The 27,162-nt window shown below is 39.2% G+C and overlaps 2 protein-coding genes across 8 annotated transcripts; one reads left to right on the top strand and one right to left on the bottom strand.

Moving 5' to 3' along the window:
- The first annotated feature begins 246 nt into the window (after window positions 1-246).
- Window positions 247-17,550, top strand: LOC142967709 (uncharacterized). Its single transcript, XM_076107203.1, has 10 exons — window positions 247-542; window positions 726-835; window positions 2,960-3,902; window positions 4,755-4,794; window positions 6,999-7,290; window positions 8,794-9,366; window positions 10,654-11,476; window positions 12,377-12,434; window positions 13,801-14,098; window positions 14,941-17,550. The coding sequence occupies exons 1-10, from the start codon at window positions 415-417 to the stop codon at window positions 15,696-15,698; spliced, it is 4,023 nt and encodes a 1,340-aa protein (XP_075963318.1). The 5' UTR covers window positions 247-414; the 3' UTR covers window positions 15,699-17,550.
- zfyve21 (zinc finger, FYVE domain containing 21) lies at window positions 16,809-27,081 on the bottom strand. Of its 7 annotated transcripts, none has more exons than XM_076107220.1 (9): window positions 26,883-27,081; window positions 25,721-25,801; window positions 25,102-25,152; window positions 24,190-24,358; window positions 22,463-22,538; window positions 22,098-22,189; window positions 21,799-21,852; window positions 20,627-20,757; window positions 16,809-19,974 (listed from the first exon to the last, which is right to left on the bottom strand). In XM_076107220.1, exons 1-9 carry the CDS (start codon window positions 27,006-27,008, stop codon window positions 19,939-19,941), a joined length of 816 nt encoding a protein of 271 aa, XP_075963335.1. In that variant the 5' UTR covers window positions 27,009-27,081; the 3' UTR covers window positions 16,809-19,938. The 7 variants fall into 7 exon arrangements, with proteins under 7 accessions (XP_075963335.1, XP_075963341.1, XP_075963342.1 ...); XM_076107226.1 differs by having other exon boundaries at window positions 25,676-25,806; window positions 26,883-27,023; XM_076107227.1 differs by having other exon boundaries at window positions 25,721-25,806; window positions 26,883-27,023.
- Window positions 27,082-27,162: the final 81 nt, after the last annotated feature.

Below are 27,162 nucleotides of genomic sequence, written 5' to 3'. Positions count from 1 at the left end.
TAGATTTAGGAAGGGAGTGGAGCATCAAAGGACTGTTAGAGATAGGGGACAAACAAGTTCAGCTTAAAAGGGCTTCATTTAATTTATGAATCGAACGGGTTTAATATTCAGAATATTACTTCTAAGTGAAGATTATTTTTTTTTTATTTAATTTAATTTATAAATAATATTATTATTGTGTTTAAATAATAACTGTCATAGAGTCATGATGTTACACACTCCGGTCCATTAGGTGGCGGTATGCACCTTAAACGTTGGGTTGTAGTCCGCCATTAAACTAGAAGAAGAAGAAGAAGAAGAAGAAGAAGACTCATCTCCCGGTAGCCTGCAAAGCTATTGCAGTTAGCTTAGCATGCTAGCTTGAAACAGACCGACAGGGACGGAAGTTATCAACACAGCGCTAGTCAGAGTTTAATGAGAGTAAACGGTGTTTTTAACGGAGTTTGTCTGGAGGGAAAGTTTCTGTCGCTGGTGGATTGTTTCCTGGTGTCCTACGGAGCTAATGAAGTTAGCATGCTAGCAGCAAGTAGACGGACCCGAACGTAAGCCTAACCCTAACCCTAACCCACAGCGCAGGTCAGAGTGAGCAAACCGTGTTTAACGGAGTTTGTCTGGAGGAAACGTTTCTGTGGTTTAGTGAAAATGTCTAAAGTCCAAATGTTGAGATGTTTAGTCAACCAGCGACTAACTGCGGCTGCTGAAGAGATATTTGGTATGTTTGAAAGAACGATAGCAGAGTACGAGGAGGAACTTTCTCGTTCAAAAGAGCAGACCGAGCGACAACAGACACTACTGGACGCTGTTTTCAACCCTCAGCTGCGGTTACACAGAGCAGGTTGGTTCTCTTTATTTCTTCTGTTCATGCTCCGGCTGATAACTTTTAATGTAGTTTGGAGTGAGACTCGGTTGCAATGAATCTTTTTCTTCTTCTTCTGATCTGTTCTCTCAACTTCTAGATGACAGAAAATATTTACACTTAAAGTACAAGTTTGTTCTCTGTGATATGTTCATGGTCACATAAGAGTTGATTAAAACATTTAAACTTAATTAATACTAGTTACTTACATAGTCTATTTAATTCTTCCATATTTTAAATCTGGACTATCTCAGCTGCAGAACGGTACCAAACGGTTGGATATAAATCAGTGAATACAACCTGATCAATGATAGAATGAATTAAACAATCATACAACATAGATAGACCTTGTTATCGGGACACATACAGACCTATGTAGATATTCATGTGTTCAGATCTGGCAGGAGCGGGTTTGGTTTCTGGCAAGTATGAAAATTAAATTATTGATAATCATAAAATGATTAACATCAATAGGATTATTAAAATATATCAATGATAACAGGGACCATTCTGGGATCAGCTATTGGTTCAGAAACGGAGCGCACCTCTGATGCACGTCCACGGTTACGTTGTGGCTGCTTCTGAAGGTTCTATCCACTGTTTCTACAGTGGCAGGTTTACGTACATTAGTCAACTATAACTGCCCACATGATCACATCTCAGCTGGGCTTTATGCAGGATGCAGGTTCTTTGAATACTTCTTAACAATGTTGGGTAGTGACACACTTTTATGCCATGTAAACTATTGATGACCTCATTGCTGCTGGTGCGTTGTGTCTTCACAATTTGTGTCTGTTTGGTAACTGTGCACAGGGAGTGTAAGAGGGAATGATGGCAGGAAAAATAGTGTACGTACAGGTAGGGCTGCACGATTATGGCCAAAATCATAAAACCGATTATTTTGATCAATATTGAGATCACGATTATTTATCACGATTATTCATTAATTTTAGGGACGACATCTTTTTATTGCACTTTCACGTTTAAATGAACAAGAACACTGCTTCCACTTCCATTGTTGTGCTACATTCTGGCTAATGTACAAATCTTTGCATCAGACTGGTCCTTATCACAGTGCATCTCGTAGAAGGAAAATATAAATAAAATAGTATCAACACCCAAAATGAAATCAACAGAGCACTGCTTTCCCTTCCATGTTGTCCTACATTCCAGCTAATGTACACGTCTTTGCAACAAAATACAACTTATACGGTTCTTATTCACCTGAAGCAAAATATAAATAAAATGTTTACCCAAACTAAAGGGCTAACTAAATGTATTTATTGGACACATGTCTTTGGCCAAATGAAATGCGATTGCATCCTTTATTTCAGTGTGTCTTTGGGAGGTGGATGGATACGCTGTCGCGCTATGCAGGGTCGCTGTTATGGTTTTCTGGGTTGACGTTGGACATGGACGGAGATTCAGTGAGGTAACGTTAGCTTTGGCCTTAATGCATTCGTCGTACTGTGGTTTGTGGTGATTTTTCAGGTGGTTGAACAAGTTAGTTGTATTGATATGCGGCGCAGACACAACTCTAACGTACTCTGTGCATATGATTTGTTCTTGGTTAACATCACATCAGCCCTAAATCCAAACAACTTCCAGGAGCTAGGGGCTAGCTCCTCGCCTTCTGCTCCTGACATTTGATTTACCTTTCACACAACACCCGTGACCGTCTGCTCTCTGTTCTGTTTGTCTGTCTCTCTATTCTTCTACTAATACCGGAGTCAACTGCAGACAGAACTTTTTTGAGGCTGCCACTGCAGGGTGCGCGCATGACACCTCCCATCTCGTTCGCCCCCTGGTGGTTGGCTGACTGTTCAAATCTCAGCCGGACTTTATGGAGGATGCAGGTTCTTTGAATACTTCTTAACAATGTTGGGTAGTGACACACTTTTTTGCCATGTAAACTATTGATGACCTCATTGCTGCTGGTGCTTTGTTTCTTTACAATTTGTGTCGGCATGTCTGTTTGGTAACTGTGCACAGGGAGTGTGAGAGGGAATGATGGCAGGAAAATAGTGTATATACAGGAGACTATTTGCTCAATACTAATATGTCTTTGTAACGTCTCTGTGTGTGTTTACTGTTTTCCTGCAGACGTCCAGCAGCTGTTGGTGGTTAAAGAAGAGGTTCCCCCTGAGCAGCAGGAGTGGAGCTCCAGTCTGGACCAGGAGGACCCAGAGCCCCCAAACATTAAAGAGGAACAGGAGGACCCAGAGCCCCCACACATTAAAGAGGAACAGGAGGAACTCTGGAACAGTCAGGAGGGAGAGCAGCTTCAAGGGCTGGAGGAGGCTGATGTCAAGTTCTCATTCACTCCTGTGAAGAGTGAAGAAGATGAAGAGGAAGCTCAGTCCTCACAGCTTCATCAAAGACAAACTGAACAGATGGAAACAGAAGCTGATGGAGAGGACTGTGGAGGACCAGAACCAGACAGGAATTCAGATCCAGAGAGACATCCAGAACCAGATACTGATGACAAGACTGGAGACTCTTCTGACTCTTCTGACAGTGATGCTTGGAAGGAGACCAGAGAACCTCATTCAGGTTTAAACTCTGTGAAACCTGATGAAGTCCTTGTCAGTGATTCAAGATGTAGTGCTGGTGAGAAACATTTTAGATGCTCTGAGTGTGAGAAAACATTTGGCAAGAGTGTAAATCTGAAGAAACACATGATAATCCACACGGGAGAGAAACCTTACAGCTGCTCAGTCTGTAAGAAATCTTTTAACCATGGTTCACATTTACAGAGACACATGAGAATCCACACGGGAGAGAAACCTTTCAGCTGCTCAGTGTGCGGTAAATGTTTCATTGATAATGGAGATTTAAAGAAACACTTGAGAACCCACACGGGAGAAAAACCTTACAGCTGCTCAGTTTGTAATAAGACTTTTACACAGAGTGGAGGTTTGAAGGAACACATGACAATCCACACAGGAGAGAAACCTTACAGCTGCTCAGTTTGTGATAAAAGATTTAGGCGCAACAGAGATCTAACGGTACACATGAAAAGTCACACAGGAAATAATCTCCTTTAGCCCTTTTACCCAATCAGCCCTCCACATATCCCTTCCAGCGGTGGGCCCATAGGGCGGCTGCTCAATGTAGATTTTTCGGGTTGTTCCTGGTCGTACCATATGTCTCATGTCCCAGAAACCAGACCCTCACCAGCAGCTATATGCTTTTTGTTTCTTTCATTGTTTAATCGAAATGATTGATTGAAGGGTAAATATGGAGACAAGTGTATTGGCATACAGATGAGTATATGTATGTGTGTTTGAGGCATCATGTCTTGAAATAATTTATTGTATTTTAGTTTATATTTATAATTGTTTATTTGATTGTTATTTTCTATGTAAAATGTTTTGCTTTTCCATCTCAATAAAATGAGAATAATAAAACTAAAGATATCCACTCACAGCAACCGTTGGATACTGTGAGGAATTTAAGTTTAACAGCATTACAGTAACAGTATGTTTAATAGCACCCCTAGTGGTGGATATTATATGTTACAGTATATTTACTTATAGAAGTTTAAACCAAAAAGCATAGTCATTGAATGTATTGAACACTAAGTATAGTCATTGGATGTATTGAATGATGAAGGAGATTAGATGAAGTGTCAGGAGAGTGAGGGTTTTGCAGGAGACGACCATATATGATAATAGATGAGCCAGCAGAGACACCGGCATCAGGAAGGAAACAGGAAATGGTCAAGTAAAGACATGCTGGCTTCAGAGGAGGCTGGACCATCGGGTCAGAGGCCAAAGGAGGAGCTGATTGGATTTCAGCCAATCACTGAGCTGATATGGGACAGTTTAAAGACATTCGTAACAAAAGACAGTGTTTCTCCGGAGAATCTTCAGAACTCGTGATTTTCGTTTTACAGCTTACCGAATTCCGTCGGACTGCTGGATGAAACTCGTTTGGTCTCTGCTCCGTGGAACATATTACTATTAATAGTGTAATTCAGTTTGTAATTGTTTTTGCTTCTGCTAGAGATTAAATACTTTTTGATTATAACTTGAACCAGCTGAGTTTTCTGGCCCTTGTTGCGCTGAACAGACGACGGAGCAGAGGGGGTCGAGCGGCCTTTCATTGTTCTGAGAAGTTTTCAACCCAACAATACACAAACTACCAAGCAGACATATCAGAGAAGTAGTAGTAGTTTCCCCGTACTCCTCACTTTAATTATTATTAGATTAGTATAAAGGTGCAAAGGTCTAACATTTAATAGTCGTTTTGATCTTCCAGAAAAGGACGTTGATTTCACTGACTCAGCTCAGTTCAGTGATTCATGTATTTTACTTAAATTCTTACTTTTTTCTTATTGTTAATAGTAGTTATTTTTGTTTTGCTGTCTGTAAGGCCTCGTTTTTGTATCTGTGTATGGTGTTGGTGTGTTTGGGCTAATATAAATTTAAATGCAAAAAGAAAAGAAAGCAGGATTTTAAACCAGAAATGCACTGAGGAACAATAATGACTCTTCTAAAGTCTACACAGGTCACATATCGTAGCAGCACGTCGGCTAACACAGATACTTAAACGATAAAGTCACGTAATAATGACTTACTCCTTGTCACTAAGTCCAGAGCTGTCTGTTGAGTTCTTCTCAGACATACTGAATACTGGTCAGTCTGTATCAACACACAGACACACACACAGGTTTTAATACAAATGGTGGAGTGCTGAATATGGAAGCCAATTTCCCCGACTGTGATGAAAAATAAAGGTCCTGTAAGTAATATTAATGAGAAAGTATCTCAATATTTTTGACTTAGTATGCATGACCAGAGTAAGTTCAAAATATATGTAATTTTAAATGTAATATTTACACAAGAAGTATGCTCAAGTAAACATTTATATGGTAATTAAATCAAAACAACTTTCTTATTTTGAAGCTATCTTCGATCTATCCACTTCATTTTATGACTTATTTCCTCAAAGTAATGACACAACTCATTATCTTTGATAGTTTCTCATTATGACGACACACAATGGTTGTTGTTTTCAGTAAAGTTACTACCAGGAACTTTTATTTTGTGTTGATTCTGGCGACCCCTGTGGACATAAGTGGAAGTGTTTCAGAGCACCAGACTGTTTAGAAGAAAACCACTAATTTTACTGCAGCGGTCTGCCTCACGATTGCAAAATCTCAGTGTAAAAAGGTGTAAACGTCAACGTTCAATCAACGTTTTATAGCACATAACAGTACTGAGTTATTTTAATACTTTAAGTACACGTTCCGGATTTTAGTCATAGGATCGCATGTCGAAAGAAAGTCATGAAAAGGTTATATTATAGTATGATGAAAAAAGTCAAAGGTTTCACAGGAATCATCGACTTTTATATCAGTCGATGTTTCCCTTTTGCTAATCTGTTAAAATCCACTTTTCCAAAAGACACAGTCGACACAACAAATGTACAAACACTTGATTTTTATTCCCAAGAGAATAATCCAACAAAGTTTAACTGGACCGTTATATTCCAATAAGAAGTGGGTGATGTGACTCTTTGCTTTCTAAATGTCCACAACTCATTTCCATCATTTAATCACATTAACTCGACAATCAGCCCTAGAATAACAACTTTTAACCCGAGCTGAGCTCATTGATCTGACTGTAGTTTTATCAAGTCAATGCAACATCTGCAGGAGTCACATACTCTAGATTTGTTAATAATATAAATTTGTTAATAATATAACTTATATATGGAGATTATTTAAATTTTTATTTTTTTGTTATTTTCTTTCATTTATAAATAACATTATTATTGTGTTTAAATGATAACTGTCATAAAGTCATGATGCTACACACTCCGGTCCACTAGGTGGCGGCATGCACCTTAAACGTTGGTTTGTAGTCCGCCATTAAACTGGAAGAAGAAGAAGAAGAAGAAGAAGAAGAAGACTCCTCATCTCCCGGTAGCCTACAAAGCTATTGCAGTTAGCTTAGCATGCTAGCTGGAAACAGACCGACGGGGACGGAAGTTATCAACACAGCGCTAGTCAGAGTTTAATGAGAGTAAACGGTGTTTTTAACGGAGTTTGTCTGGAGGAAAAGTTTCTGTCGCTGGTGGATTGTTTCCTGGTGTCCTATGGAGCTAATGAAGTTAGCATGCTAGCAGGAAGTAGACCGACCCGAACGTAACCAATAACACAGCGCAGGTCAGAGTGAGCAAACCGTGTTTAACGGAGTTTGTCTGGAGGAAACGTTTCTGTAGTTTAGTGAAAATGTCTAAAGTCCAAATGCTGAGATGTTTAGTCAACCAGCGACTAACTGCGGCTGCTGAAGAGATATTTGGTCTGTTTGAAAGAACGATAGTAGAGTACGAGGAGGAACTTTCTCGTTCAAAAGAGCAGAACGAGCGACAACAGACACTACTGGACGCTGTTTTCAACCCTCAGCTGCGGTTACACAGAGCAGGTTGGTTCTCTTTATTTCTTCTGTTCATGCTCCGGCTGATAACTTTTAATGTAGTTTGAAGTGAGACTCGGTGGATTCAATGAATCTGTTTCTTCTTCTTCTGATCTGTTCTCTAAACTTCTAGATGACAGAAAATATTTACACTTAAAGTACAAGTTTGTTCTCTTTGATATGTTCATGGTCACATAATAGTTGATTCAATTATTATATTATCTGGTTCCATTGATACTCTGGAACCAGATAATATAATACATAGTGATGTCTTTAGTTCTATATATTGTGTATAAACATTTCATCATATCAGACCACATTGAGAGCTCAGATTTACTTGTGTTCTAATGCAGGGATGCACCGATACCAGTATTCGTGTATCGGGTCCGATGCTGTGCTGATGTACTTGTGTACTACTCTGATGCCACTAAGGCAACATGACGTTAACCTCCCGTCTGTTGAGCCTAATCAGCCGCTCAGCTGCAACGATACCCAAATGCACCAACAGGTTGTGTTAGGGCTGGTGTGCGAGTTTAACTGGTTTTGAATTAACTGGTTTATGTGGGAGTGCCTGAGGCAGATGTGTGGTAGGAGTGGCATTTCAGGACCCACGTAGAATAAACATTTCGATCGTTTCGCCTCTGTCTTTCACGTAGTTTCTACGGTTTCTTTTGATAGAATATCAACGGAACACTTTGCTGGAAAATGTACTACTCGTTCGCGAGGCTGTGGTTGAGATTCCGAGGACGCATTACGAGGACCAGAGTGAATGACAAAGTTGGTGGTCGGTGTCGATGCCTGTTCAAAATACTTACGTCAATACAAAATACTTACGTCAATAAATCCTTTAAGAAACGCTCTGTTGTCCGTCTTATATTTGTATCATATATCGTTATTAATCTCATGTCAAGTCGATTTGAGACCGATAGACCTGTCTGTGCATCCATACAGCCTGTGAGTTAAACATATGAGCTCAAACACCGCGTACAGATGACTGTCAACTGTGGGAAGCTGTGATCCACCCAGATTAACTTGTGATTCAATTTCTGTAGGCTCTCACATCGCTTATGTTTTATATTAAAGACTACGGACATGCATCTTATGTTAACGATATTCTACACTGTGCAGCACACATTCATCCAGATTAGACATGACTGGTAACTCTGGTTTTGTTACCAGAGGGTTTAATAACTACACGCAGGGGTTAGGGTGTCTGTTGAAACATTACGATGGAGAGGCTTGTTGGAGTATTAATTTAGGATTTCGACAGCATTACCACGACCAATTATCCATCTTCATTACGAAAATAAGATTTGTTGTCTAGTGACATAAAAATAGTCGAAATATGCATCATACAAGAATCGAACCGTTGACCGACCCATGATGTCTAAGTGTCATCTGCACTACCACTGAGCCACGGAGCCACGGAGCTCCTGTATGTACAGGAGACTATCTGCTCAATACTAAAATGTCTTTGTAACGTCTCTGTGTGTGTTTACTGTTTTCCTGCAGACGTCCAGCAGCTGTTGGTGGTTCAAGAAGAGGTTCCCCCTGAGCAGCAGGAGTGGAGCTCCAGTCTGGACCAGGACGACCCAGAGCCCCCACACATGAAAGAGGAACTCTGGAACAGTCAGGAGGGAGAGCAGCTTCAAGGGCTGGAGGAGGCTGATGTCAAGCTCTCATTCACTCCTGTGAAGACTGAAGATGATGAAGAGGAAGCTCAGTCCTCACAGCTTCATCAAAGACAAACTGAACAGATGGAAACAGAAGCTGATGGAGAGGACTGTGGAGGACCAGAACCAGACAGGAACTTAGATCCAGATAGACATCCAGAACCAGATACTGATGACAAGACTGGAGACTCTTCTGACACTGATGACAGTGATGATTGGAAGGAGACCAGAGAACCTCATTCAGGTTTAAACTCTGTGAAACCTGATGAAGTCCTTGTCAGTGATTCAAGATGTAGTGCTGGTGAGAAACTATTTAGATGCTCCGAGTGTGAGAAAACATTTGGCACCAGAGGAAATCTAAAGAAACACACGAGAATCCACACAGGAGAGAAACCTTTCAGCTGCTCAGTTTGTAAGAAATATTTTAACCAGCGGAAACACCAAACAACTCCCATATTGACAACAGTCTTGGTTATTTCATTTAACCTTAATTTACAGAATTAATACTAGTTACTTACATAGTCTATTTAATTCTTCCATATTTTAAATCTGGACTATCTCAGCTGCAGAACGGAACCAAACAGTTGGATATAAATCAGTGAATACAACCTGATCAATGATAGAATGAATTAAACAATCATACAACATAGATAGACCTTGTTATCGTGACACATACAGACCTATGTAGATATTCATGTGTTCAGATCTGGCAGGAGCGGGTTTGGTTTCTGGCAAGTATGAAAATTAAATTATTGATAATCATAAAATGATTAACATCAATAGGATTATTAAAATATATCAATGATAACAGGGACCATTCTGGGATCAGGGACCAATAACCAAACTGTGGATAGTCTCAATATTGGTGTTCACTCAAAATGTTGATAGTCAAAGTATTTTTACCACATCCAGAGTGAACGGTGAAGGTTTGAATCCGAGCACTGACTATAACATCCAGCTATTATCACAACACAAATACACAAAATCATCACAGAAAACTGCTCCCTAGAATATAACAGTTTATTTACTGAACAATACTGATCATAAATAAATAATATACATCAACAAACATCTATCAACAATTACAAGCATACTACCTAAAAGCAACAAACAATCGTGTGTGTGTTTGTGTGTAGGAGGGGGTGGGGGGGTTCTACCTTGACCTATAGGTTCCTGAGAGCAGTCTCTAGATGAAGTTTATTAGTTCAGATTGTGTTGTTATTGTCACATTTCAGTTTCATCATCTTTACGTGGATGTTCTCTACGGCTGACTACCAAGGTGGAGTGCTATTGGTTCAGAAACCGAGCGCACAGATGATGCACGTCCACGGTTACGTTGTGGCTGCTTCTGAAGGTTCTATCCACTGTTTCTACGGTGGCAGGTTTACGTACATTAGTCAACTATAACTGCCCACATGATCACATCTCAGCCGGACTTTATGCAGGATGCAGGTTCTTTGAATACTTCTTAACAATGTTGGGTAGTTCCACACTTTTATGCATGTAAACTATTAATGACCTCATTGCTGCTGGTGCTTTGTGTCTTTACAATTTGTGTCGGCATGTCTGTTTGGTAACTGTGCACAGGGAGTGTGAGAGGGAATGATGGCAGGAAAAAAAGTGTATCTACAGGAGACTATTTGCTCAATACTAAAATGTCTTTGTAACGTCTCTGTGTGTGTTTACTGTTTTCCTGCAGACGTCCAGCAGCTGTTGGTGGTTAAAGAAGAGGTTCCCCCTGAGCAGCAGGAGTGGAGCTCCAGTCTGGACCAGGAGGACCCAGAGCCCCCACACATTAAAGAGGAACCGGAGGAACTCTGGACCAGTCAGGAGGGAGAGCAGCTTCAAGGTCTGGAGGAGGCTGATGTCAAGCTCTCATTCACTCCTGTGAAGAGTGAAGATGATGAAGAGGAAGCTCAGTCCTCACAGCTTCATCAAAGACAAACTGAACAGATGGAAACAGAAGCTGATGGAGAGGACTGTGGAGGACCAGAACCAGACAGGAAGTTAGATCCAGATAGACATCCAGAACCAGATACTGATGACAAGACTGGAGACTCTTCTGACACTGATGACAGTGATGATTGGAAGGAGACCAGAGAACCTCAGTCAGGTTTAAACTCTGTGAAACCTGATGAAGTCCTTGTCAGTGATTCAAGATGTAGTGCTGGTAAGAAACTATTTAGATGCTCTGAGTGTGAGAAAACATTTGGCACCAGAGGAAATCTGAAGATACACATGAGAATCCACACGGGAGAGAAACCTTTCAGCTGCTCAGTTTGTAAGAAATCTTTTAACCAGAGTTCACATTTACAGAGACACATGAGAATCCACACAGGAGAGAAACCTTTCAGCTGCTCAGTGTGCGGTAAATGTTTCATTGATAATGGAGATTTAAAGAAACACATGAGAACCCACACGGGAGAAAAACCTTACAGCTGCTCAGTTTGTGATCAAAGATTTCAGCGCAACGCAGCTCTAACGGTACACATGAAAAGTCACACAGGAAATAATCCCCTTTAGCCCTTTTACCCAATCACCCCTCCACATATCCCTTCCAGCGGTGGGCCCATAGGGCGGCTGCTCAATGTAGATTTTTCGGGTTGTTCCTGGTCGAACCATATGTCTCATGTCCCGGAAACCAGACCCTCACCAGCAGCTATATGCTTTTTGTTTCTTTCATTGTTTAATCTAAATGATTGATTTGAAGGGTAAATATGAAGACAAGTGTATTGGCATACAGATGAGTATATGTATGTGTGTTTGAGGCATCATGTCTTGAAATAAATCCTTGTATTTTAGTTTATATTGATAAATATTTGATTGTTATTTTCTATGTAAAAATGCTTTTCCATCTCAATAAAAAGAGAATAATAAAACAAAAGATATCCACTCACAGCAACCGTTGGATACACAAACTACCAAGCAGACATCAGAGAAGTTCAGGAAAAGTTCATTCTTTAAAGTAGTTTCCCTGTACTCCTCACTTTAATTATTATTATTAGATTAGTATAAAGGTGCAAAGGTCTGACATTTAATAGTCGTTTTGATCTTCCAGAAAAGGACATTGATGTCACTGACTCAGCTCAGCTCAGTGATTCATGTATTTACTTAAATTCTTACTTTTTTATTTTATTTTCTCTGCTGTTATTTTTCTTTTTATTGTTTATTAGTTGTTTTTGTTTTGTTTTGCTGTCTGTAAGGTCTCATTTTTGTATCTGTGTCTGGTGTTGGTGTGTTTGGACTAATAAAAATTTAAATGCAAAAAGAAAAGAAAGCAGGATTCTAAACCAGAAATGCACTGAGGAATAATAATGACTCTTCTAAAGTCTACAGAGGTCACATATCGTAGCAGCACGTCGGCTAACACAGATACTTAAACGATAAAGTCACGTAATAATGACTTGCTCCTTGTCACTCAGTCCAGAGCTGTCTGTTGAGGAGTTGTTCTTCTCAGACATACTGAGTCCTGGTCAGTCTGTATCACACACACACACACACACACACACACACACACACACACACACACACACACACACACACACACACACAGGTCTGACTTGGAGTTATCAGGTCCTTCTCTACAGAAGTAAATCCAGTCAGAATGGAGCTATAATGCACAACATGACCAGTAGAACTGGACCGTTATATTCCAATAAGAAGCGGGTGATGTGACTCTTTGCTTTCTAAATGTCCACAACTGACTTCATTTCCATCATTTAATCACATTAACCCAAAAATCGGCGCTATAATAACAACTTTTAACCCGAGCTGAGCTCATTGATCTGACTATAGTTTTATCAAGTCAATGCAACATCTGCTGGAGTCACATACTCTAGATTTGTTATATGAGCATTTGAGTAACGGTGTACTTGTTCCATTTTATAGATTTATGAATTCAGAAAATAGAGAAAGATAAATACAGGTCGAGTTTCAGCTTTTGTCCACCGTCAAGTTAAAAAAATAATAAAAACAAAATATTTTTAACGCCTACAAAATTCTGATCAGTTTTATTCTGTTTAGTTTTGTTGTGATATTAATAAAAACATTTAAAAGACCCAGTTACAACACCTTTAGAGGGTGAAAAATAACTGACGTCTGGATTATAACAAAATCCAGACGTCAGTAAGAGTGAGAAGTGATAGAAGTGAAAGTAGAAAAGAAGATGTTACTTTCAGTAGATTAAGGTTAGGACATACAGGACTCAATGACACCTTATACATCATGAAAAAGACAGAGTGGGATAAATGTGAGATATGCAACTGAAAAGAAAGTGTTGAACATGTGCTGATAGAGTGGAGGAAGTTCAGTGTGGAAAGAGAAAGACTGAAGGGCAGAGTGATAGATTTAGGAAGGGAGTGGAGCATCAAAGGACTGTTAGAGATAGGGGACAAACAAGTTCAGCTTAAAAGGGCTTCATTTAATTTATGAATGGAACGGGTTTAATATCCAGAATATAACTTCTGTATGAAGTTTATTATCATTTTTCCTTTTTTTATTATTGAATTTAATTTATAAATAAAATTATTATAAAGTCATGATGTTACACACTCCGGTCCATTAGGTGGCGGTATGCACCTTAAACGTTGGTTTGTAGTCCGCCAATAAACTGAAAGAAGAAGAAGAAGAAGACTCATCTCCCGGTAGCCTGCAAAGCTATTGCAGTTAGCTTAGCATGCTAGCTGGAAACAGACCGACGGGGACGGAAGTTATCAACACAGCGCTAGTCAGAGTTTAATGAGAGTAAACGGTGTTTTTAACGGAGTTTGTCTGGAGGAAAAGTTTCTGTCGCTGGTGGATTGTTTCCTGGTGTCCTATGGAGCTAATGAAGTTAGCATGCTAGCAGCAAGTAGACGGACCAGAACGTACCAGTAACACAGCGCAGGTCAGAGTGAGCAAACCGTGTTTAACGGAGTTTGTCTGGAGGAAAAGTTTCTGTAGTTTAGTGAAAATGTCTAAAGTCCAAATGCTGAGATGTTTAGTCAACCAGCGACTAACTGCGGCTGCTGAAGAGATATTTGGTCTGTTTGAAAGAACGATAGTAGAGTACGAGGAGGAACTTTCTCGTTCAAAAGAGCAGAACGAGCGACAACAGACACTACTGGACGCTGTTTTCAACCCGGAAGTCCGGATACAAAGAGCACGTGGGTTCACTTTATTTACACTTAAAGTACAAGTTTGTTCTATTTGATATGTTCATGGTCACATAAGAGTTGATTAAAACATTTAACCTTAATTTACAGAATTAAAACTAGTTACTTAAATAGTCTAGTTATTTCTTCCATATTTTAAATCTGGACTATCTCAGCTGCAGAACGGTACCAAACGGTTGGATAAATCAGTGAATACAACCTGATCAATGATAGAATGAATTAAACAATCATACAACATAGATGGACCTTGTTATCGGGACACATACAGACCTATGTAGATATTCATGTGTTCAGATCTGGCAGGAGCGGGTTTGGTTTCTGGCAAGTATGAAAGTTAAATTATTGATAATCATAAAATGATTAACATCAATAGGATTATTAAAATATATCAATAATAACAGGGACTCCCCTGGGATCAGCTATTGGTTCAGAAACGGAGCGCACCTCTGATGCACGTCCACGGTTACGTTGTGGCTGCTTCTGAAGGTTCTATCCACTGTTTCTACGGTGGCAGGTTTACGTACATTAGTCAACTATAACTGCCCACATGATCAAATCTCAGCCGGACTTTATGCAGGATGCAGGTTCTTTGAATACTTCTTAACAATGTTGGGTAGTTCCACACTTTTATGCCATGTAAACTATTGATGACCTCATTGCTGCTGGTGCGTTGTGTCTTTACAATTTGTGTCGGCATGTCTGTTTGGTAACTGTGCACAGGGAGTGTGAGAGGGAATGATGGCAGGAAAAAAAAGCGTATGTACAGGAGACTATTTGCTCAATACTAATATTTCTTTGTAACGTCTCTGTGTGTGTTTACTGTTTTCCTGCAGACATCCAGCAGCTGTTGGTGGTTAAAGAAGAGGTTCCCCCTGAGCAGCAGGAGCGGACCTCCAGTCTGGACCAGGAGGACCCAGAGCCCCCACACATTAAAGAGGACCCAGAGCCCCAACACATTGAAGAGGAAGAGGAGGAACTTTGGACCAGTCAGGAGGGAGAGCAGCTTCAAGGGCTGGAGGAGGCTTATTTCAAGTACTCATTCACTCCTGTGAGGAGTGAAGATGATGAAGAGGAAGCTCAGTCCTCACAGCTTCATCAAAGACAAACTGAACAGATGGAAACAGAAGCTGATGGAGAGGACTGTGGCGGACCAGAACCAGACAGGAACTTAGATCCAGAAAGACATCCAGAACCAGATACTGATGACAAGACTGGAAAGTCTTATGACACTGATGATTGGAAGGAGACCGGAGAACATCAGTCAGGTTTAAACTCTGTGAAACCTGATGAAGTCCTTGTCAGTGATTCAAGATGTAGTGCTGGTGAGAAACTATTTAGATGCTCCGAGTGTGAGAAAACATTTGGCAACAAAGGAAATCTGAAGATACACATGAGAATCCACACAGGAGAAAGACCTTACAGCTGCTCAGTTTGTAAGAAATCTTTTTACAAGTCTTCAAATTTACAGACACACATGAGAATCCACACAGGAGAGCAACCTTACTGCTGCTCAGTTTGTGATAAAAGATTTAAGCGCAACAGAGATCTAAAGGTACACATGAAAACTCACACAGGAAAGAATCCCCTTTAGTCTTTTTACCCAATCAGCCCTCCACATATCCCTTCCAGCGTAGATTTTTCGGGTTGTTCCTCGTCGAACCATATGTCTCATGTCCCAGAAACCAGACCCTCACCAGCAGCAATATGCTTTTTGTTTCTTTCATTGTTTAATCTAAATGATTGATTGAAGGGTAAATATGGAGACAAGTGTATTTGCATACAGATGAGTATATGTACGTGTGTTTGGAGACGATAAAATGTTTTGCTTTTTCATCTCAATAAAAAGAGAATAATAAAACAAAAGATATCCACTCACAGCAACTGTTGGATACACAAACTACCAAGCAGACATATCAGAGAAGTTCAGGAGAAGTTCATTCTTTAACATAATATAGTAATATAGAACATTATATAAATATAGTACAGGATATAGTAAAAGATGCAGTATAATAATAACACGAGTAGCTACAAATTTGAGGTACTTGTACTTTACATGAGCATTTCCTTTTCATTCAGCTTTATACTTCTACTCCACTACATCTGAGACAAATATATTGTTCTTTTTACTTCGATACTGGACAACTTAAGATTTGTGCACACAAAACATGTGGAGAGCTCATAAAACATACTTTGTTATAAATTACCCGACATGATGAAGAAGCAGAGCTGAAACGATCACTTCATCGATTTGACAGAAAATAGAAATAGCAAATATTTAGATAATCGAGGAAAACAAATCACAAATGTTTTATGTTGTCAGCTTCTAAAATGTGTTGAGGCATGTTTCTTGTTTTCTGTGCACTTGTGAGCTTTATTTTGGTAAATGCATCTGTTTCTGTGGTTTAATAAAGTAACACCTCTATAAGTTAAAAGTTAAAACTGCACAACTACAACATGCTGCTTTCACACTAATGCATCAGTAATAATAATCATTATGTAGCACATAACAGTTCTGAGTTATTTTAATACTTTAAGTACACGTTCTGGATTTTACAGGATGCCAAAAAAAGTTATATTACAGTATGATGGAAAAAGTCAAAGGTTTCTCAGGAATCTTAGACTTTTATCTCAGTCGATGTTTCTCTTCTGTTTATCTGTTGAAATCCACATTTTCCAAAAGACACAGTCGACACAACAAATGTACAAACACTTGATTTTTATTCCCAAGAGAATAATCCAACAAAGTGTGCAGAAGCGTTGTAATAAATGAAGCGCTGGGATTAAAAGGACGGTAATCAGGTTGGGCTTTAAAGTGCAGGTACAAACACTGGCTGAGTCCAAAACTCTTCATCCACTAATAACTGAGGACATTCTGAGAGCTGCACAGAGAACGTCACAGTATGATGATATAGACGAGTCTCAGAGTCATTCAGGTTATGAACTATTACTAATAAATAACTACACATGTTGGCATAACAGTGATCTTGAGATGTTTCGAGCTGTACCGCGCAAATGTGCTTTAAATGGAAGTAAAAAATGTAATTATATTGAATTAAACTGTAGAAATCCATCTAAGCTTGTGTGTTTTTGATGATTTTGTAATTGTGATTGAAACGGGGCAAATTTTAAAAATGTTAAATTAACAAAACTGCCAATATCACCGGATTTTGATGTTAAAACCTGAACGATGATGCATCTCATTAGTGCCAGATAAACTGTGCAGCGGGCAGCCAGAAGACAAACGGAGGAATTAAAGAAGAGGATTACTTTAGACTTCAGTTACAGAGGACAATATCATTTGTGTTCCCAACTGTGCAGCCATCTTCATAACAAACAGCTCTATAATGACTCAACTGGATAACCATCGAGAAAAACCTCACGGAGCCTCAAACTAAAGGACAACTAGTGATTTTATTTCTTAGGTAAGCAGCGTATAAAAATAAACTTTATGTTACAAAGTGGAGGTGCTGAATGTTGTTTAATTGGGTGTCAATGACACAAAAAAGGTAAAATGCCAACAAATCCAATTCTGTTCTTCATTAAACTACTTTTAAGTTGTTTCTTCAAGTTTATAGAGAAAAACAGGGAAGACACACGAACGGCAGCAAGATGATACTTGGTAATCTTAGCAAAATACATCACATAGCAACTGAAATGCAACCGTGCATTTAAAATTTAAGTGTTAACTGTTTTTGACCAAAAAACAAAACAAAAAGTCTTATTAGCTTTTTTTCAGGAGCTTTCATCCACATCTCACGGTCTTCCTCGGCCCGAAAAAATCTAGTAAGAGGATGCAGAGTTGAGATGTTTTGTGTTACGACACTTAGTTCTTACAATATTGATCTCAATACAAACACACTTCATGCTTAAGCATATTTTCAACATTATAAACGTGTTAAAAAACTAAATCTTGAGTGTGATTCAAAATTCACTAAATTGTTCTTACAAAAAAAAAAGGTTTTCAGTTTAAAAACGTAAAGAGCAACCTTGCATGAGTTGATCGTTTGGGTTAAGAAATGTTTAAATGTCGACTTAAAATGTCCATTCGGCATTTTCCATTTTGTGAGAAGTTGAACTCTGACTTTGTTTGTGCCTCTCGTGTAGCACCGTTACAGAGTGACGCCATGTTTCACCGGCTGAATGCTTTTAACGTGAAGCAGCAGCAGTCAGAAAAGTTTTAACGTTAAACAGCTAACGGCGGACTCCGCCACAAACGAACGAGCTAATGAGCTCTACTATAGAGAGAGGAAGTCCCTCCTCGTCCGGCGTCCCACCTTATTAACCGAGATGTGCAGACAATATTTTATTTGACTTGGCCCCTCTATAAAGTCAATTTATCAGACAGAGAGGTAATTACAGACTGTTACATTAAATGTCGAAACTTCAAAAGATTTTTTTGAAGGGGTGAAATAAAGTGATGTGTAGATGAATGAGTCAAATGTCTATCGGGGTTTTTTCTCTCAACATTTTCACCGTCTCAGTCAGAACTGAAGTTTCTCTGAAGCACAACTTAGCTCCCAAACTGACAAACCCCCCAACTCAACATGATGGAAGGTGATGAATTCACATCCTGGCTGTTACGACGATAATAACAAAAAAATAAAAAGAGGGAAAAACTCTGTTTGGGACAAAAGGGATTACTGTTTACAAATGTTAAAAAAAACTATGCGTCAGCGGTAAAAAGGATGCGAGTACGTCGTACCTCGTGTTAAAAGTAGGAATAGTTGACAAAATAGCTCATACAAAACCTCAATACATGAAACTACATTTAAAGCATTTATTTATGTGTTTAAGCTTCACTCGAATCAGTGAATAGTCGTTTCCGCAGATGCCGAGGCCCAAAGATTTAAATCTGTGAGTAGTTGTAGCAGAGAGGAGAGTTCATAATAAAACAGTTTACAGAAACGTGTCACCTGAACTTTCTGCTGTCTCTTAACGGACAAATCCAACTATTTTGTGGATAAATCTGTGATGTTCTTTGCATTTCAGGACGTATTCTCTCATGAAATCTTCCTCACCCTGCCTCTTCTGGCTTCTGCTTGTTAGAGAATCCTACATTTCCCAGAATGCCTTTCACTCCTGCTCAGAACTCTCCCTTTTCTGGTCTGTTTCCTGGTAAACTCTTTGTTCTTTAAGCTGCGTGAGACAATTCTTCATCTGGAAGATCTGCGTTCAAACTGGTTCAACCGTCACGTATCCATCAGCCTCTACTTGGTGCTTAGCTGACCTCTGTAGAGGGTCGGTCAAATAAAAAGAAATATCCCGACAGGGATCCGTTAAGTGTCTCATCACCTCTTCTAGGAAATAAAATCCCAGATGACACAAAAGAACTGTAGCATATAAAATGATTAAAACAACTAACTGTGCCTCTATCTGAAGTTTTACTGCATCTCTGTGAAGTTATGAAAAGGTGTAACGACACATTTAACATTTGTTATCCTGTGAAACGTTCAACAGTATCACAGGATCATGTGGCTAACAAAAGTTTGTTCCATATTTATGTAGAAACATTAATGCTGCATGTCCTGATTTATGTGTTAAATCAAAAGGGAATAAAGAACTCCGACTCTGTCAAATGCGACGAGAAAATAATAAGAAGCATCAGCCTATTTGTGGTAAACAAGATGTACAAAGTACTGGTTATAGAGGTAATAAAGTGTTTCCTTCTGTATATAAATCACCATGATAAGAACTGGTATCAAGGAACCGATGAGGAATCAGACGGATAAGCAGAATCAGAACTGGCGTTAATAAAAACCCAAACGATGCCAAACCCCCGGTGGGACCGGGTGTGTGCTGCCCAGAGGGAAGTCTTGTGGACCGCCTGCACGTCACTGGTCCCGAGCTTCATACAGCAGTTTAGCCGCCTGTGAGCAGACATGTGAGAGTACATTACATCAACAGCTGCAGTCAAACACAATCTGTACAGTTAGACATCAACGTCAGCTCGCTATGCATCAGACACATTAATGTTTGGATGAAAATAATAATTAATAAATAAAATAATAATAAAAAAGTAATGCATGAAAGGAGGTGTGTTTGGGGTCATGTTTGACATCACAGCTTCACCCAGATTTGGATGTTGGACCAAAACTATGGACAAGTTGACAGCTAGTATTGTCTTAACCTCCAGTAGGACTGCAGTCCATTATTCATGTAGTATTTCATATATAGAATCCACATCAAACTGCCCCACCTTCTTCAAAATGTCTTGCTTTGTAAGTAAAATGTATTTCTATAGTTTTTTTCACAGACATAAGTCACAAAGTGCTTAAGGTCATTATTCAACATACAAGGAGGAAATCATAGAAGATGAAGTCCAAAGCTAAATATACAATACACAACAAAATACATTCGACAGAACTGGTGCATACAGTTCACCCAAAGGCCTGACTGAACAGGTTAGTCTCTGAAGTATCCACAGGTAGCAGGATGGTGAGCGAGTCTCTGACCCACTGATGAAAGCTCTTCAGTATGAGGGGCTATCAGCGTGAGCTCGTGTGTTCCTGTCCGTCGTACCTTGTGCATCGCAGCCAACCAGAACGAGGCCGCCTTCTTGTCGTCTGCGGCCTCCATGCGGAGCTGCTGGGCGTCCTGGGAGCCCATTGGCTTGAAGTGGAGCAGCATGCCGTTAGCGCGCGACGTCCCTCCTGCACACAACACACACACACACACACACACACACACACACACACACACACACACCTTCAGTTAGACATGAACACACACACAAAAGAAAGACTGATGGATTTAACTAAATAAGCCTATTTGTTTTATTTATTTTGTGTCTTTTGTCTTTCAGGCAGCAAAGAAGAAGATTCAAGTCTTCAGCTCAGACTGGATGAACTTTTGAAGAAAGTTATTTCGACATTTTAAAGTTATTTCTCCACAAACAAAGGTTTGACAACAACATGTCTCTCTTCTGGCTCAATAGAAACATTATTTAAGTTATTTAATGAATAATAAACTAAAGAAAAAGAGAAGAGTGTGTTACAGTTTCATGTCTAGTGAACAAAAATAATCAAAACTTTATTGTTCCCTCGACAATATTAATAATAAACCTCGACCTTAAAACATGTCTTATTCTACTTGAGCTTGTTTTTATTTTATGTTGTCTTGGTTCTTAAATGACAGTTTTTAATTTGTATTTAAATGAATATGTGTTTATGTTTTATGTAAAGCGCTTGTTGCTGAAATGTGTTGTATAAGTAAACTTGCATTGCCTTAGAAATGATTATTAAAAAAACACACAGACGCAACAACAACGAGACGTCGGGTAAATAAAAATGAAATGAAGGATGAGAAAAACACACATGACGTTTTTCAAAATAAAATGCCGCACAAAAAGAACGATGAGAGTAAATTAGAAAGTGTAGACGGGACTAAAAAACATCAGATCATTTGCCACCATGTTGTGAGAAAACACAGAGAGGAAGAGTTACTGGACAAACCATGCACTACGGGAAAAAGTTATTGTTGTTTTATTTTCCACTGAGATGCTTTTGGGACTGAATGAGGCGTAAAAACATCTCTTCGGTTTAAATTTCAGGCATGCACACAAGATGAAGAAACCAGAAGAAACCACATCTGGAAACAAAGAGGAAAAGGAAGTGACGACGATGATGATGATGATGATGATGATGATGATGATGATGATGAGCGAGCAAACACCGGAGTGAACCAAAGCTAACCTTCAGAGAGATACTGAGTGTCCAGCAGACTGGTGTAAGTGTGAATGTCATTCTCTGAGCCCAGAGGAAGACGAGGAAGAGGAAGAACCACCAGAGACAGCAGAGGACAAAGAGTTTGTTAGTGTAAAATGTTGATCAGGAAATCTCTCAGCTGGTTAGTGGATTCATCTCAAGGAAACCAAACATGGAGACACGACAACTTCCAGTAATTTAAACAATAGAAAAAGATCCACAACGCTTTATTTTTGTTAGTTCATCAATAGAGTCGCAAACATGAATTAAATTCTGATGTTTCTCACCTCCTGGACTCGACCCGTCCGTCAAAATCTGCATGCTGGAGATCCGAGACAACTCCACCTCGAAGTGACTTTCACCGTCCAGGAACAGATACCTGACGTGTGGATTATTAAAAATAAGAAAGAAGATAAATAAATGAATAATGATGAATAAAGGACAAATCAAAGCAGGTTGACGAACAACAACGCTCTGAATCTTTTGGTGTAAAAAGTAAAACGTTTTGAGTATTTCTCGATCCACAGTGACTTTAAGAACTAAAGATATAAATGCTGCCTGCTCCATGAATAGAACCAAGAGGCTCAGAGAGTGTGTAGGATTACCGTCCATCAGGAGCAACAGAGCCTCGGTTTGTGTTTTTAAAGCTCACCTGTGGTTGTTGGAGAGGCGACACGTCATGGTTTCAGACTTCTCCGACGTTCCCAAAGTGACGACGAAGGTTCCTCCTGGAAACACAAGAACACGAGTCCACATGTGGGTGAAGAGAGGAGACGGGAACATTCAACTGTGTTCACATCTGGAGTACGGCTGCACAATGAATCTTAGTTTTATAGAAATCACAATATTCAAATCGCAGGAGGCGCAATATTCATTAAAGGCAAAATGTTGAGTATTAGTACAAAGTCGTGAGTATTTTGGCAATAATGACGCAGTCAAATCTTCAACCTAAAAACATTCAAAATGTTTCCCACAAAAGAAAACCAGACCCCCAAATTTAACCGACAATGGAAAAGCTTCAATATGAATCTGGCTAGATGTCAAAGCTCTATTTAGCACCGGGTCTCTAATCCATATCTGAGTGTCTGCTCTGAAAGAAAAACTATTTTATTGATTAACTATTTTAATCATTTGTCAAGAAAATAAAAAAGTAAAATATTCTTTGGTTCCAGTTTCTCACATGTGAGCGTTTGTTTGTTTTCTATCTTCGTAAACTGAATATCTTTGAGCTACGAAGACGTTAAATGATGGAATAAAAACATTCTGAACAGATTAGTCGTCACTAGTTGTTGTAAGATGTAGAGCAAAAAATCTGATCTACAGACAGATATTGATACAAAAATATCTTGGAAAGATGAATTGCTTCGTATCTTCCTCTTCTGGGAGCTTTTGTTCGCCTTGTTTCCCGCTGCTCTATCGATAACTGCCTCATCGATAAAGCAGGAGGCCGTCATCGTGCTGCAGGCTTTAAATCTCGTTCAGCCGCTCGTCGTCCTGCAGCTTCGGGCTGCTGATGGATTTATTATGAAGAGCTTCCTGCTGCTGCGTATTTATAGCTGCACGCTGACCCGCACTCAACGACGACACAGCGGATTATCGGGGCGCTGCCAGATCATTTAACAGATGATTTTTATTGTATTTCTGCTTCCTGTGCAGAGTGACAGGGAACAGTGTGTGTCATGTGACGTGTGTCAGGTCATAACGTCATAAAGTTATATATTCAGATAGAATCCAGCAGGTCGGCTGTAAAAACAAGACATTTTACATTCTGACTCAGAGTGCTCGCTGTAAAGTTACTGTCAAAGAGTCTGCACATTACATCTGAAATGATTAGCGGATTAATCAATTAGGCGATTTAATAATTAATCAGCAAATATTATGATTACGGTTTCATTGTTTCAGTCACTTTTCAAGCTTAATAAAAAACATCTCCAGCTTTTAGCTTTGCTGAGATGACGAGACGGAGCACTCGTATGCAAAAATATATCGCACATTAAGTTATTACACATTACTACTACTGCTATTCATGCTACTACCAATACTACTACTAATACTACTACAGCTATTAGTATGACTACGACTACTACTACTGCTATCACTGCTACTTCAAACACTACTATTACTACTTCTTCTACTAATACTACTGTTATTTCAACGACTACGAACACTACTACAGCTATACCAATGCTACTGCTTCTTCTTCTTCTAATGCTACTTATATACTATATATATATATATACTTATACTACAACTACCACTTCTACTACTACTACTACAACTGCTATTACTACTACTACTACTGCTACTACTACTACTACTACAACTACTACAAATGCTATGACTACTAATACTACAGACTGAGACTGTGGAGCTCCTCACCTCCCAGGAGCACTTTGATCTGCTTGTCGTAGAACTCGGTCTCTTTCTGGGAGGCCAGGCTGCACTCGGCACACTGACGCACCGGATCCACGAAACACATGCGAGGCAGCGCCACCTTCTTACTGCAGCACTTATCACAGAAACACCGGCCGCACCGCCGGCAGTGATGCTGCAGGAAACACGAGTTACAGTCACATTTAATGTAATAATAATAATATAATGTTGTCAATTTAAACACAACACGCTGCATATTACTCAAGGAAGACATCTGTGTGTGAAGGCGGTTTGTTAAAAGAAGCACATGTGCTAACTCATCACTTATTAATAAAAAGGTTTTTAAATTTCTTTAACAAACCTTAACATTAGTGCTTATTTCTGCATGAAGACCTGCGTCCTCAGGAGAGCATTTACGTTTCAGTCAGACTCGTTTTAAGCATAAAGTTTGTAATATATTCACATGTATAATCAAAGACTTAATAACACATAAAACAATAATAAATCCTGTTCATACAGACTTTCTAAAAGGTTTACAAAACTAATTTAAATGCACTAATCTGTCATTTAGACGTATTATTTTAAGTTTAGTTTAAAATACACACAGTAATAAAGGCGCATGGTGAGTTTTAAAAGATTCCAGAAAACTATTTCCTGTGCTGATTTAAACAGAACGTTTAAAGACAGTCAGAGTGAGCAGAGGAACAGATGAACAGTGTTATTATGTCAGAGGTGACTTCAGGCCAAAACAAATGAACAGACGCCAAGAGGGGAAATAAATCACCTCGTGTTCCACAGACTAAATCAAAGCCTCAAACTCTTCAGGTAAACTTGTGTCCCTCGTCTGTTTCTGTTTTCTTAGTCACATAAAGCTGTGATTTGTCGTCACGGTGTCGTGTTGCCAAAAAGGAAACAGACCTTTCTTCTGATGAAGTCGAACTTGGTGTCACACTGCATACACCTCGGGCACTGGAAGACGGGAAAGTGGACAAACAGGAAGTTACACAACATGCTGAGTCGGGGCGAATTCAAGTTCAACAGCAGCTCAGAAAAGATACTTTCTATATATCCTCTTATATCTTTCTACCATTAAGTCGTCATCAAAACAAAAGTCTCTTACTGACATGTTGGTATTGTTGCTGTAAGATTATTGATGTCTTAAAATGATCCAAAAACTTCAAGACTTTCAATTTACTAAAACAACAAATATTCACATTTAAGAAGTTGAAACCAGTTAATAGTTTGCATTTTTCTTTCCAAAATTCTTTAAATCCATTGTAAAAAATAGTGGCAGAACAATTTTATGAAGACTCACTAATTAATTGTTATTATACTAATTGTTTCATCAATTCTGAAAGCAGGACTTTTACTTGCATAGTGTTGTTTTTCCATTTTGGTTTTGCTACTTTTACTTCAATAAAACCTGTGAGTATTTATTCTACCACTTTACAACCAGTCATAATCGTGCCTGTTGCTTTTATTCACTGTTTACATTTTAATCTTGAGCGGAGGAACCAGCAGCAGAGTGATTATTAACTTGTGTTGGCTGTAGTTCAGCGTCTGTCTGGTCAAAGTGCCTCTGAGAGCAGCCACAGTCTCCCTGAGCCTCCTCCTGTAGCTTTACTGACACAAACACACAGAAAGCTACTAGCATAGCCGCTACTAGCATAGCAGCTACTAGCAGTCCTGGGGCCTGCGATGTCCAGCGGCGCATCAAGTTAGCCACAGTTAGCACGGAGGGAACCGGATGTTAGAACCGGATGTTTCGAGGCTTTCCCTCGAAAATAAAAGTACTCCACCCACAAAACACGCATGAGTAGTCACATAGTGATTTAAAGTACATTTACTCAAGTGCAGTACAATTTTTAGGTGCTTACACTTAACTTGAGTATTTCCATTTTGTCCTTTTTAATAAGTTATTTTGTAGATTAAAGTTATTTAAACAAAATATAATCAACTGCATTATCATAAATGAAGCTCCCCAGCAGTATATAATTGAAATAAGATTTACATTCACCAGATACAATCTTTAAAGTGATAAGCGCATACATGCATCAATACTTTGTACTTTTACTCGTATGTATAGTTTAAAATGCATGACTGAGTACTTTTACACTGTGGTATTGTTACTTATATAAATAAAAGACCTGAGTAATTCTTCCACCACTAGTTTTCATATCTTTCCCTTAAGTACAGTACTTCAGTAAATTAATTTAGTAACTTTCCACCACTTCATTTAGTTTAATCCAGTCCCAAAACTCATCCACAGCCTCCGAAGAGTGAATATTTAGGATCAGGTTTATAAAGTTCTACTGGTACTAACATACGCAAAATACTTATTACTTATTATTATTATTATTATTATTATTATTATTATGGCTAAAACTAGGAAATTGTACAATAAGTGCGAAATTGTATGAAGTGTCATTTTATACAATAATTATTTTTAAATGTAATGTCGTTAAAGTAAGGCCACCAATCAAGACAAACAAACAAACACCACATAATGTTTAATTAATTGTAGTTAAAATGTGTTTTTAACTCAATTCTGTTAAAGTCGTTTCAGTTCACAAACCGCGTTTATTTTGAAAATCTTAACCGGAATAAGCTCTGTTTACCGTCCTAGCTAGCTTGTCGCAAGTGTCCGCAGCTTCGATATCTTCTCGCTGTCAACACAAATCCGCCCCCCGTTGCCTCACCTCTTTATCCGGGACCCACTGCGGCTCGTCCAGGGAGAACGGGCTGTTGAAGGCTCCGTTCTCAGGCACCATACGGAGACCGCTGGGGCTCCGGACGAGCTTCTTCCCATCGGGCACCGCGGACATTTTCCCTCGTTAGCAGCTGTCTCTCCTTTCGTTACAGTTGGAACTCTCCGTCAGCCACGAACTCACGTCTGGACACGCCCTCTGACGAATGATTGACAGGGGGCTGGACGAATCATGAGCACAGAGCTGATGTCACGTGGTCCCTTCGGGTTAA

The sequence above is a fragment of the Anarhichas minor genome, unplaced genomic scaffold (genome assembly GCF_050575085.1).
Source record: "Anarhichas minor isolate MPS153535 unplaced genomic scaffold, ASM5057508v1 ptg000038l, whole genome shotgun sequence".
In the NCBI taxonomy this organism is placed as follows: Eukaryota; Metazoa; Chordata; class Actinopteri; order Perciformes; family Anarhichadidae; genus Anarhichas; species Anarhichas minor.
This window is presented reverse-complemented; position numbering and strand designations above follow the sequence as displayed.